Here is a 14,942-nt window from a genome sequence, read left to right on the forward strand (position 1 = left end):
TGGACAAATTAGTTACAACTTATTGATGAGTTTAACATGTATAACTCTAAATGAGATTATATCTGCAAAATGGCATTAAACATAAAAGCTAAAGAGCAATTATTTGTTATGTGTTAGCCTTCAAGTAGTAAAAAAAGTCACCTTACAATCTTTCAACGAATAAAAAATTACCTGGAAGTTGCAGCTTCATCCTTGATTTTAAGCCTACATTCGTTTTTAATAGGTTAAGATACTCGTATAAGTCCAGCATTTGATTGACATCTGCAATATTGGGGCCGCGGTGGCTTATTGGTAGAGCGTTCATCTCTACTGCATGGGGTCCTTGGTTCGATTCCAGCTCGCGCCAAGTAAGCTTTGTGGTGGACAAACACTGTGTGAGTGAGTTTTTCTGTTATTCTTCCGTTCCCTCCCACTTTCTTCTTTCCACCATCTCATTCATTTCTCATTATCACTGTCTCCTTTAGCCTAGCCGGCATAACAATGGGATGTAAAAGTTAAAGATTTCATTTCATTTTATTTTCATCTGCATTATTATTTTAATATTCTGGTATTTAAACGTACAATTTTAATGAAAGAGAAATTCAATACAATGTAAACTAGAGGGAAGAAAAGTTATAAGCATAGAATGTTTTGGAGAGGGAAGGGAAGATATAACCACACGGGCGTCTCTGGCGGGGGGGACGAGGGGGACACGTTGCCCCCAATAATTTGAAGTACAAAATATTCAATATTTTATTCTAATTTAATTATTTACTAACGATAGAATAACATATAAATAATAATAATTTTTATTATTTGGAATATAATATTCAGGCTGTGAAACGATTATAACAGAGTTCTTAATATACCTCAGGGATCCGTGAAGGTAAGCAGAAGGGTAAAAATGGAATCGAAGATAATAAACAGGTTGGACTAGGAAGTACCATTTAAATCAATTTCTTTGATGTCCCCCCCCCCCAAATTTTACATGCCAGAGACGCCAGTGTATAACCATATGTATGTACAGTCAGTGACAAACGTTCTTTCCGTTTGATGAAATTACTTTCGTAAGTAACTTCAGAATGGATGGATTATTTAAGTACAGTTTTCAATAAATTAAAAAGAATGTAATTTTCTGTACGTTCCAGTCATACCAGCATTATTCTCAAAATAAAGATTTACCAAACGGAAAGAACTTTTGTTGCTGACTGTACAAGGGGGATCATGGCACAATGTGTGTCACTGAAATTTTAAAGACACACAAGAAAACTACCTCAAACTAATGAACAAGTTCTAATGTTATATTGTACACCACGTGAAGGAGAGTTTGGCTTGGTTTTTGGGTAAACCAAATTCCTTAATAAGCTAAACTTGCGCGGTGGCTCAGTGGTAGAGCGTTTACCTTCGGTGCTAGGGGTCCCTGGTTCGATCCCAGCTCGTGCCGTGTGGACTTTGTGGTGGGCAAACACCGTGCTCCTGGGTTTTCTCGGGGTTCTCCCGTTTCCTCCCACTTTCTTCATTTCACTCATTTCTCAGTTTCACTGTTTCCTTTAGCCTAACCGGCATAACAGTGGGACGTTAAACTTAAAGATTTCATTTCATTTTTCCTTAATAAGCTAAATTTTCCCTCAAATTAAGTGAGATAGGTTTTAAGAGAAATGTTATTTTTGATTTTGATTCCTACTGTGACTATTCAATCCATTATAATCCAAGAACAGTGTCAAGTCGCGACACTTAATGATGTAGTACCCACAAAAAGGTTGAATAGAATATGAAAAATTAAGAATCAATAGAAAAACCTGACCGACCACTTCTCTTTCAAAAGGTGTATTCTCACAGTTTAGAATTTTGACTCGAAATAAAGATCTAACGGTGTTGAGCAAGGGTTGAGCACCTAAGCTATCTTTATTTATTAGCCTATTCATTTACATGGGATGGAGAACAAGGTAGCTCAGTGGTAGAGCGCTTCAGTTTGGTGCGTGGGGTGCCCTGCCTGGTTTGATATCGGCCAAATAAGTTTGTGGTGAACAACATCGTGTCCATGGATTTTCTCACGGTACTCCCGTTTCCTCGCACACTCTCATTTCATAAATTCTTCCATCATCATTCACTTGCCTTAATCATCCGCCTCCGTTAGGCTAACTGGCATAATCGTGGGACGTTAAACTGAATATTTCATTTCATTTCATTTACATGGAAAATTATTTTTCTTCTTTGAAATAAAACGGAATTTTAATGAGATTTTACTGATTTTTTTTTTTTGTTCAACTCCAATTAAATATCCCTTGTATTTTTAAAGCGAATTTGCATTTCATATAAATTTATATTATTTTAATTAAATTTGATTATTACAGAATATTAAAATTCTAGATACATAACAACATTTAATTTCCATTAAGTAATAGACATTTACGTAAATTTGAAAACAAATCAAACCATCACAACTCTTGTTCATTTCAAAGAGAACACGAAAACAAAACCCAATTCATATTAATGGATTAAAAAACACAGGGGGCACATACCAAACAATATTTACATTTATTTAGTGTAGATTTACAAGGGACAGTCAAAAAGTTCCCGAAATTTCGTTGTAACTATTTATTACCACAATATAGGTACACATTCACTTAATCGCCTTCAAAATATGTTCCTTGAGAACACATACACTTGTTCCACCGCTCCTGCCATCGCTGGAAACAATGCAAAAGTCGTGTTTTGGTATGTTCTGAAGTTCAGTCGTCGCGTTGGTTTGGATGTCTTCTACGCTGGCAAAAATATTAACTTTCGAGGCTCTTTTTGATCTTGAGGAAGAGCCTCAAAGGTAACCTTTTTGACAGCTTAGAAGACATCCAAACCAATACGACTGAACTTCATAACATACCAAAACACGACTTTTAGCGTTGTTTCCAGCAATGGCAGGAGCGGTGGAACAAGTGTATGTGTTCTCAAGGAGCCTATTTTGATGGGATTAAGTGAATGTGTACCTATATTGTGGTAATAAATAGTTAGAACGAAATTCTGGGAAACTTTTGACTGCTCCTCGTACTTCCGCTAATGGAGAAGGATGGCCAGCTTTGCCAACAAGACTGTACACAATTAATGCTTGCTTTGTTAACCGCTTAACAGAACTATGAAAAATACGAACGCATCTTATAATAACTCGGTCACGATCCACATCATATTTTGCACTCTCTCTATCTGTCTTGTTACATGAAATCTGTGCCAGAGAAAGGGCTACTGTATTGTTACATAATCTCTATGTACACTCATGTCCAAAATGATTGTCGCATATCTATAACTGTCTTCTTGTAAGGATATAATTTGATAATGATTTTGCAGGTTACTTTTAATACTGATACTATGTATATAATCGGGAAAGGTATATTTGTGGTAAATTTCATAGGAAAATAATTATAAATACGAAAATTAGAATGAGTAAAACAATGTTGCTAAATAGACAAGAAAGTTTTATTTTCTTGTATTCTTATTTACTGCTCTTTTGACATGAAATTTTCCACATACATGTCTTTGGCGATTATAAACATACTAACATTATAAGAAATAACAGGCGAATTCGTTATCTAATTATATTCCTACAACAACATATTTATAGACATGCGACAATACTTCTGGACATGAGTGTACACCCAGATAAACAAGGTGTAGGCCCCTCCCACAAAAATTCCGACTTTTCTGTAAGTTTAGCCTAATTTTAAGGATAATTTTACAAATTTTAATATACCCTATAGTTTATTCTCATATTGAATTTGGACCCCCCCGGTGAATTTCTGCGTACGTCCTTTATGTAATTCGGGCAAAATGATACTCAAGTCAAATACTCATAGTACTATCTACGCTCTTGTTCATCATAAGTGCATGCGCCCAAGCATTAGTGTATTTAGATATTCGCAATCATGCCAAACTATAATAACTAAAAGCTTGAGCCACAACACATACATATAGAAACGAACAAATTGTGAAATATAATAAAACAACGGTTGAAACATCGGTGAAGCAATATGTCTGGCTGTAACCATGGAGAAAGAAAGAGGGAGAAATGACCTAGAAACAACCAACTTGGAAGTTTCTTGCCTCTGACCTTGACCAATTACTGAAGGTCAACGAATGCTCCAACTTGGAGAGAAAAAGAAAAGTATGGCAAGAGAATGGATAAACTGAAGGTGATGACTCGCCCACATCTTGATAACAAAGTAACAAGATTCACATTATTATTTCTTCTATGTCTACTCTATTTTTTTTCCAGTATGAATGGAAGAAATGTCTTTTCTTCATTTCTGTCTCCTGTTATCTGAATCTAATCCATTGGCAGACCAAAACTTTATTGTGCCTCTCCCTACTCTTGTCCACTTCGAAAGCAAATAAATTATTTTAAAAAAGTATTAAGTATAAGAAAAACATATTTTTAAATAGTATTAATCAAAATTTCTTTACTTTTATATTGGTATTAACGTAAGAAAATATATATTAGTCTTTTAGTTACTAATTAAAGGTTATCAAAAATACAAATAATAATACTTCTATATATCCTATTAGAATTTGAAATCTTTGATTATTAAATTGTATAATCTATTATTTGTGTAATCTTTACCTCATTAAACTGTATAAACTATTATTTGTGTAATGTATTTATGTTATTAAATTGCATGATTATTATTTGTGTAATCTGTTTATTTTATTAAATTGTATAATCTATTATTTGCATAATCTTTATCTTATTAAATTGTATAATCTATTATTTGTATAATCTTTATTTTATTAAATTGTATAATCTATTATCTGTATAATCTGTTTATCTTATTAAATTGTATAATCTATTATTTGTATAGTCATTTTTATTAAATTCATAGTCTATTATTTGTATAATCTTTATCTTATTAAATTGTATAATCTATTATCTGTATAATTTTTTTTATCTTATGAAATTGTAGAATCTATTACACACACACACACACACACACACACATATATATATATATATATATATATATATATATATATATATATATAAAATCTTTATCTTATTAAATTGTATAATAATCTATTATTTGTATAATTTTACCATATTAAATTGAACAAATATATTATCTGTATAATCTGTTTATCTTATTAAATTGTGTAATCTATTTTTTGTACAATTTTTATCTTATTTAATTGTAAAATCTACTGTCTCTATAATTTTTACCTTAGGAACTTGTATAATCTATTATTTGTGTAATTTTATCTTATTAATAAAATATCTTATTAATCTTATTAATAAAATATCTTATTAATTTTTATCTTATTAATTTGTGTATAATCTATATATGTTTGAAATTCTTAACCAGAATGTCTGAAGCACAATTCAGTTCAATTTTACTTATGCAGTAATTTTAAAGAGTAATGTTCAATCTGGACAGGAATCAAAGACCACTTGTGGTATGTGGAAGATTGTTTTAAGAAACGTTCTCTTACATATACAATGTAATTTATACGTCTCAATATAAAATGTATAACGTTAAAAATGTATATAAACTGTTCGTTGTCTATCTTAAGCTTTCCCAAATAATTAGTTAAACAAAGACCTTGTAGGGAATGAAACCAAATCAGTAAATTCATTTGATTAACTTAGAATCAATGGCAGCAGCAAGGGTAGGTCTTACTGAATCATGGCTCAACCAAAATGAGATTAACTAATCTTGCAACCTTAAAATGTAACAGTATAATTTGAGAACATCCCACTGCGATGGTGCATTATTAATATGAACATAACATACTCATACTGTATCCAACATGATCTGGAAAACTATCGTACTATGAATTCTGAGACCACTTTATTGTCGATACAACGCGAATTAATATAGCTGAATCGCGTTATGTTTCATATTTTAGCCAGATTAGTTCCTTTTAACGCCTAGATGCCTGCTGAGATGCAGTATAAGTGTGTGTTTTGGTAGAAGGCAGAATTTTGCCTATGGATGAGTCAAAAAATGGGGTTTCTTACAGGCACACTTCCGGAGAGTTATGCCTCCTCCTTCCAGAACAAAGGTAAATTAAATTGTGAATACTTGTAACTCTTGTGGAGGACACACCCTTCAGCAAATAATGCCCCAATGCAACACTCCTCACATTTTGATTTTGCTCCCCCGGACAAAATTTTCTGGAAGAAAGCCTGGCCAAGCTTGGCCTGGCCATGCTTTTGCTTTCTTTATTTATCAGCCATACTTTATGAAAATGAAAATGCAATGTTTGGAACATTGTACTTTCACTGTCATCGGAAGTGAAGAAATCACTTGCCTTACCTATTAGAGCTAGGTGGGAATATTAGAACACTATAATTATAATGCGCTAAGTTCCTTTCTCTTCGGTTTCATGAAGGTGTGGAAATATGAAAATTAGAGGCAAAGTGTCGGCATTTAGTAGAAGCTCGCTGAAGACTATTCAAGCTAAATATGATAGAAATACACACGTTATAGTTAGGCATGCATTGCAATAGGCGATACGAGTATTCAGACATATAATAAAATCAGAGGGTAATTTAGGGTAAGCAAGGCGGGACAATTACCTCCTTCTGAGTTTGATATATACATAAAACTCTACCTATATCGGTGGTGTATCCCCCCCTCGCTATCAAAGCAAACTCTGAAATGATACTGCTGAATAAGATGTCTTCCAGTAGCGGACATATACGATATTAAAAGCCGAATTTTGGTGGAACGTCTTACATCAATAAAACAATTCTTTGGACATCAATAAAAATGACCCGACATGGTATAACTTGTGAATTATATAAAAGTGAAAAATGAATATTTGAACTAAAGAGGAATGAAGAACTCTGGAGCTTATGTGCTAACCACACAACACCAGACTGAGAGTGTTCTGTATTTTAGGCCATATATTCTTATACTTATGCATTTATTCTAGCCTGGCTGGCCATGACCCTTACTTAACAAACTGATTGCACCGCCAGGATTTTTATTATTAAGAATGAAACTGAAAAATCCAGTGTATTGTGTATTTATTTATTTTATTTATTTTTTTCTAAAAAAAACAAGAAGATCCTGAAAGACTACCAGTGTCGTGTCGTGACGAACCGTGGTACTACGTGACATTGGAAGATGGATACAGTTTACTCACATGTAAAGCATTCAACACGAAGTCACACTCACTGTACAGTTGTCGCTGTCACTTTGGGTTGCGTCAAGGAGGGATGGGAGAGCATGTCTGCAGGAGAGCAGAACAAGTTCAAGAGCACACATGCACATATTGTATACTGGTATAAGAAAACGTCAAGAAGCAAATGAGAACATACACGAAGGAGTAGCATATAGCGAGAGCTGAAATCAACTAAATCATATATCCATCAGAAGTATTTAAAATTTTCAAAGAGTTGTCTTTTATACAGAAGTAAAGTTACAATATTCTCAAATTAAAAAAAAACGAGGGAATTTTGAATAAATTACTTTTATAGCATAATAGTTTTCAAAATTTTTGGTTACGTATTTTTTAACTTTCTTCAGGAAATTTGTCTTATAAGTTAGATACAATACGATCATAATATAATCTGAAAATCTGAAAATGTTATATATTTCGAATTATACAAAACATTCTTATATCAATTTTACAGTTAATATTTAAGTTATTTCTTTCATCTACCACTAAACATTTAATTCAATTCTGTAATCCACACTGAACTGGCACTTATTATTATTATTATTATTATTATTATTATTATTATTATTATTATTATTATTATCTTCAGGCGTAGATATAATTTTAATATTCCTACACAGATGCTAAGGAATGACATAATTTCATTCTACTGCTACCACGGTGAATGGAAGTCATCATCATTACACTTAGCAATGTCTGGAACGGGGCGGAGAGATGGAAACGCAAAGGGGTTAAAATGAATCGTACACAATAAACAAAGATTGAGTGCCAATTATCTATTTTCCCTTTTGTTTCTGGAAGCTGAAGAGAAATACGCATTTTGCTATAGTCAAGAAACGAGTGATTTATGAATATTTAGCGATAATTAAACGGGACAAGAAATAATATTCGATAAAAATGGATATCATAATAACCTTATATACGTAGAAGCTGTACTCAAAGAACAGAGGAAACTTCATCTCTTCCCCTCTTACTACTGGTATTCTGGAAAACAGAGAAATACCTTGAGAGTAGCTAGTTTCTCCGTCACAACTATTTAACTATATAAAGATAATGAAGAAGTCAGTGGTGTGCATAGAATGTTATCACCGCGGCCGGGGTTCGAGCCCGCACGTTTATATCATTTCAGGACTTCTTGTTGAAGCGGAGGAGATCAAAACCTGGAACCTCCTTTTGCGTACGCCACTGGTAGAAGCTATACATTGTAATACTTTTTAAAAATTCATTTATTAGGGTTTATCAATCACATATAACAAATTTAGTAGGTAACCTTGCTATCCTAATTTAAAGCAAGAAATAAAAGAAAAATCTCTTACCTGCTCCACCTGTTGGCGATAGAACTTCCTTCTTTGGATCTTTGGTGCTACCTGTAATTAAAAAACAAATCATTATAGTTTACCGAAACATAAAAAAATCTCAAGACTACGTTGAGCTACAGATGATTGTTTAAAAATCGTAATGCATAACATAGTTACGAATACAATGAAAGCTATATAATATTTACAGAATGCTATTAAATGATCTGATGATGGATGTTTTCACGTTTTCTCAAAGACTAGAAATACGTAAATCACAATTTCTGGTAAAAAAATTAATGAGCTCAGAAATTTCTGCAATGTAACAAGATTTTGAAAACTACAAACAAGTTCTTTAATAGACATAATCAGCATTCAATGACCTGCTTTCCGTAATTTTCATTCATTTTTACATATTGAATATATATATACATCCCTTTTCTCCCGTTAAAAGCGGAATTTCCGGAAATGCTGTGGCATATACTCACTTGTTTTGAATAAAGAGTTTATATACCATATTTCATATTCCTAACATTCTCTAATCTCGCCAATCTTATTATAATATTTAGAAGATACCTTTTTGCTCCCGTCGATTTTCTCCCTTCTATAGAAGATATCAAAAAATACTGAAACAAGTCTAATTATTTTAAGTGAAAAGTCTAAATACCAATTTTCATGTCTGTAACCTTCTCTAACCTTAAGGGATTTCAAGGCATGGCCATCCAATTTTAAAAATTGGAGCCCCATCTTTTTTCTTCCCTCCTAGGACAAATATATATAAGAAAAACGATAAGAGATTCTGAGATATGGGTTAACTTATTACAATAATTGTAATTCCCACTCCCTTTTTCCCCTTTTAGATCAAATGTTAGAAAACAGATTCCCTGTCGAAATTTCAAGTTTCTAGCTTAAGTGGTTTGGGCTGGGTATTGATTAGTTAGTCAGTCATTCACTCACTCAGTTCTTCTTTTATAAATGGAGATATATATACATGTATTATCGATTCTTGTTTAATATGAAAATAATTTTTGAAGATCACATTTCTGTATCAAATTTCCATTTCACATTATGATGTTTACTGGGTTTAGGTTTGTCTTAAGCTTAAACGAGTTTTATACTTTACTACAGAACGATGGGTTGGATGGTAGGCAACCTGAAACATAATGATGTCATTTGAGTTGTCCATCTCACAGGTAACATAATTCACTGTTTACATGTGTTATGTATACTTTTTTTTTATTTATATGGACCCTTTGGATCCTAAATGGCCTAAGTTCAGAAAATAAATAAATAAATAAATAAATAAAAGATTAATGCCATCAGTCACTTCTATGCATGGAAACCAAATTGTAAACAATAAATTATTGTTAGACCATAAGCTACATTATTATGGTTTTGGTTGCCAACACAACAGAAATATTAATTTTTCATGAGGTGTTGAATTTCAAATTTCACTTCTGAAAATTTCAATTATTTCGGACTTTGGCCACTTGGTATTCTCTAAATTTTTTACACAGACCTAACACCCAAATGCATACGAAGCAGGTTTGTTTTCTATTTTCGACTCGACGGGGGCATCTGCGGTTCAAACGTTATACAGTGAAACTACAGTGCCTTGAGGTAATCAACCCCATCGATTTTCCTGTGTTCCAGGTTACATGCCTTTTAAAACTATGAATTCTTTTGCATTAACCTTATTCTCCCCGTGCGAAGAGCAAATATTTCTGTTAGTATAAATATAAAAATGCTAAACAGGCTACAGTATTGTCTCTGCAGTTACCTAGACGTATGGAAATTCAAAACAATGCCAAATCACGATATGGTTTTGTATATGAAAAGAAAAAAAAAACATTCAGCTTATATATAAGATACATTAGCAGTGTTACTCATATACCACGTGAAGAAGTTTGGTTTGTATGACATGACATTTTCTCAGCTAATTGAAACTGGTTTTAGTAGACACTGAGTGGAAATGGAATATATTCTTGGAACGTTTAATTGAGTGAAGAAAATTGCTTCTACTTATCTATTATCGTTTTTACTCTATATTGATCAATGTCCGGACCGTAAGTGGTTGATTTCTCCCATTTCCGGTTTGAATAAAGAATTAGGAGAGAGGATCATACGCTAAAACGATTTTTTAAGAAAACAGCTTCTCGGTATCTGTTATCGATTTTGTTCCATGTAGATCAACATTGAAACCGGAAGTAGTTGTGGATTTCTATACTTTTATTTGTCTAACTGTATGTATATAGCCGAGAATTTATTACTAAACTGTTATATAACAGCCTTAGTTTATTTTTTTTCTTAGTTAAAAAAATACCCATATAAATGCAGTCAAATAAATGAGCTTCCATAAATAGTGGTCGTTTCTTTAGAACTGCTTCTTCATATATTTACTACAGTAATTTAACATTCTAACTTCACGCACTGTGAAGACTCTCTTTCAAAAAAGGTAGCATTCTGAAAATTAATAATAATAATAATAATAATAATAATAATAATAATAATAATAATAATAATAATAATAATAATAATAATAATAATAATAATAATAATACGTGTGTATTATGCGTAACATTTGTTATGTGCAACAAAATAATATATGTGTGTATTATGGAGTTATTATTGCTTTCATAGTTCGAAAAAAGACTTCGTTTCCTTTTAATATGTAAAGTCTCTGACCCGCCTTAGAACAATCTACTAGTTACACCTATTTTATAACGTCTATCATCTTACGATAGCAGATTCATGTTTTAAATATAGTCTAAGTGAATAGATTCATAACTTGAGCCTCCTCCCCTACACACACTAAGGGATCTGCGGAACCATTATCGTGGCAAGTGGCTATAAGTTGATTTATTAGTTACGAAGAATGAAATGCAACTTGGAGAAAGGAAATTTTCAGGAAGCTGAGGCCTCATATACAGTGTTCCAGATTCTGTATATATTATGCACAGTACTTAGGTTGAGGGCTGGCAGACCAAACATTGGTATGAATCTTAGTATATAACGAAGAACAGCTTTTATTCGAATAAAAAAAATGAATAGTAGAATTAATCAAATAAGGAACCGTTGTTTCAATAATTATTCGATTTTTTTTTTCAGTTTTAACGTCTCACATTTGTATCCTATGGATTAAAGGAGATGGAAATTCATGAAAGTGAACTATTTTAATATAACTGGTGGAATAACAATAACCTTTAACACACCAAGCGGGGTCCTGTAGGGATTCCAGAGGGTGATATTTGGTGATCCTGCTGCAACTATAAGAACCAATTTATTCTCGATTTTCATATGTGCCCTGTATCCTTGTGGGATATCTGTTACATAATTAGATCAATGATACGTTCATTACAATAAGTGCAAAAAAAAAAAAAAATAAAATAAATAAAAATAAATTGAGAAATTAAAATAATACTTGGGGTCCCTAGAAGACCCCAGCTTGGTAAACAACGTTGACGATTTAGGCTTGTTGCGTTAAGGGATAAGGAAGAAAGCGATAGAATCCTGGGAAAATTCATGGGCACAATCTTGTCCACCATAAACTTACTTGACCGGGGATCGAACCATACGCCATGCGCCAGAAGTAAATGCTCTACCACTGAGCCACTGTGCCACATGCACGTATGAAGGACCAACGAGCGTATAATAATAATAATAATAATAATAATAATAATAATAATAATAATAATAATAATAATAATAATAATAATAATAATAATAATAATAATAAAAATAATAATAATAATAATCTACAAGTAAATTAACTTTTACATGCACAATCAGATAAAAGTTACTTTAACTATATTATGATTTTTCTTTCAAAATATATTCAATAGCACGCAATATTAGTTGTCCCGGACTAAATTATGTCGAATCTCGTGTTATTGGAAGTTCGTGAAATGTTCTGCCAAGTGTGCTGTCGTCTTTAACACGCGTTCTGTATCACGTTTAAACAGCAGTACGGCATCACGTACTCAATAAACGATCTCCCAAGTATCTCTTCCTCCTTGTTCAATCTTTGAACATCCCTTATCCCCTTCCCCCTCGCTGTACTCTGAGCGTCTTCCGATGGGATATCACATGTCTGAATTTTATCACGCAGGGAAATATTTAGCCGAAAAAAATGATTCTTTTTTCAAGCTTCAATAGTATTCTAATATGAAGTTTTTTCTTCCTTTCTTTTTCTTTCTTTCTTTTTTCTTTTCTTTTCTTTTTTTTTAATGGCTCATCAATTATGACTTCAACCTTCTGGATATAAACACGAATTCCTATCTAACTTTCAAATAATAATTTCAATGAATTTATTAGATGATATATTGGTAATGGTTTCAGTATATTTTAACAGTTTGTAACAACAATAAATACGAGGGCCGTTCGGAAAGTAACCTCCGATTGGTTAAAAAAAGAAACACCATCTGAAAACTACATCTATTATTATAGACATCTGGAAACTACTTCTTTGTTCTATTTTTCAACATAATTTCCATAAACATTCAAGCACTTATCATATCTGTGCACTAGTTTAGAAATTCCATCAGCACAAAAATCTCCCGCCTGTGCCTTGAGCCAGCTGTGACCACCGCATCTTTTAGCTCCTCATCATCACCAATGCGCTGAGATTCAAGACACTTCTTCATATGCATGAAGACATGATAATGCATTACGAACGAGTTCATCACTGACCACTGATGGCCTGCCATTCCTCTCTTCATCATGAATGTTTGTTCGACCAATTTTAAATGAACGAATCCATTGATGAACAACTCCTTCACTCATCACACTTGGTCCATACACGGCACAAAGTTCCCGATGAATATCTGCTGCCGAATATTGTTTTGTCGTAAGAAAACGTATAACAGTTTGCACCTCGCACTTGGCGGTTTTTTTTTTTATTATTTTTTATTGCAGCACATGTTTTGAGACGCTACAAAAGTGGAACTAGTGATCAGACAACCTTTACTCTACCACGGCTGGATGTAGACTGATCTATCATGCACGTCTGTGCAAAGATGGTAGCGCTCCCTCCACTACTTCACACACAATGACCAATCGGAGGTTACTTTCCGAACATGTCTCATAGACAAATAAATAAAACAAAATATTGTTGCCAGAATAGCAAAAATTATGAAAATTTTGTAAACACCATTTAAATATAAGCATAATATACGATATCACGACAATTAATAAAAGTAGTTTCTAATAGTTACTATGCGATATTATAGCGTTTATATGCAGTTCATATAAGCCAACTAATTACATATTGCTAAGTTAGAGTATTAAGATGATTTACAAAGGCGACCAAATTACCTGTGTAATGCTTGATATCTCTATAGCAAAGTTTATTTAATTTCGAAGTTTCAGATCCAGTCGAACAGCTAAATATTTTGTATTGGAAACAATAATATGTAGGTACATTAAGAACTTGAGAAAGGAAATTTTTAAAGGAAGTTAGCTGTATATTCAAGGTACCATCTCGCGCTTCTTCTAGTAAGACTCAGGAAAACAAGTTGGAAAAAATCAGTGAGAATGACGGTTTCGGGATTCGAAACAGAGATCTGTCCGATTGCTAGCAAAAAACATTAACCTCTATTGGTCACAATGCGGACTTTATCGACAACATACTTTCAGTTGTTGGTTAACTATCAAGTGTTGATTATCAAGTGTGAAGATAGTTGATTATCAAAGTGAAATAATAAAAACATATCTCAACCTAAGTGCTATGTTCAAGTGTTTCAAACGGTTGAGCTGTTTTTGTCGTGAAGGTGATGTACAACATTGATTTCACTTACACATATTATACAGTATATAGGGTATAAGATTATAACGTATGTAAGGGGGAGCTTCGGAGTTTAAACTCCCTTTTCACAAGATATTATGGAAAAATAAAAATTTACTGCATTAAAATACACAAAAACATCAGGGCCATTCCACGCGAAAGTGAGCCTGAACCCAAATTTTCGAAAACTGTTAAAATCAATGCATTTTTACGTATATATGAAGTAAATAGAACGAAATTTACTTTTTCACAAAGAAAAACTTATTTATACTTAGAATTCACGTAAAATTTTAAGTCTGAGTTGTGAATTTGTAACATGTCAGCTGGGAGGAAAATTTTTATTCTTGTTATCGGCAACATTTTGCGGTATATTGTGCATGTTTGGCTGAAATAACTTCGAGGTATTCAAGATGCTTCTTTTTGCTACAAGCTGCAGTTGAAATAGTGTTTACAGGGTAAAAATTGTTTATAATATCATTAAAGATGTAAAGGTCAACTTGAGTGTCCTGCCCGTGACAGAAAACTACCAAAAGTTATTGTACTGAATTACTAAATTTGAGAATGTGGTTCGTACTTAGTAGAAGTAACAATTTTCACGTGTACTTCACATTTACCAAATTTTGGACTAATGCTGACAATATATTTTGATTTATTTCAATTTGAAAACTTGTCCTGCCCGTGACAGTGGGCATGCCACTGGTGGGATAGTTTGTGTA

General features: G+C 32.7%; 1 protein-coding gene across 4 annotated transcripts in view; it reads right to left on the reverse strand.

The window, feature by feature from the left end:
• LOC145692944 (uncharacterized) overlaps nucleotides 1-14,942 on the reverse strand; it is a 729,891-nt gene that overhangs the window by 23,463 nt on the left and 691,486 nt on the right. For 3 of the 4 annotated variants that reach the window (XM_081768531.1, XM_081768529.1, XM_081768530.1), the window contains one exon: nucleotides 8,466-8,516. The exons of the other annotated variant lie outside the window; for it this stretch is intronic. In XM_081768531.1, coding sequence (XP_081624657.1) covers nucleotides 8,466-8,516 — 51 coding nt within the window. The remainder of the gene's footprint in view (nucleotides 1-8,465; nucleotides 8,517-14,942) is intronic. 4 annotated transcript variants of the gene reach the window in all.

Source organism: Thermobia domestica, chromosome 8 (assembly GCF_964235325.1).
Source record: "Thermobia domestica chromosome 8, izTheDome1.hap1.1, whole genome shotgun sequence".
NCBI lineage: Eukaryota > Metazoa > Arthropoda > Insecta > Zygentoma > Lepismatidae > Thermobia > Thermobia domestica.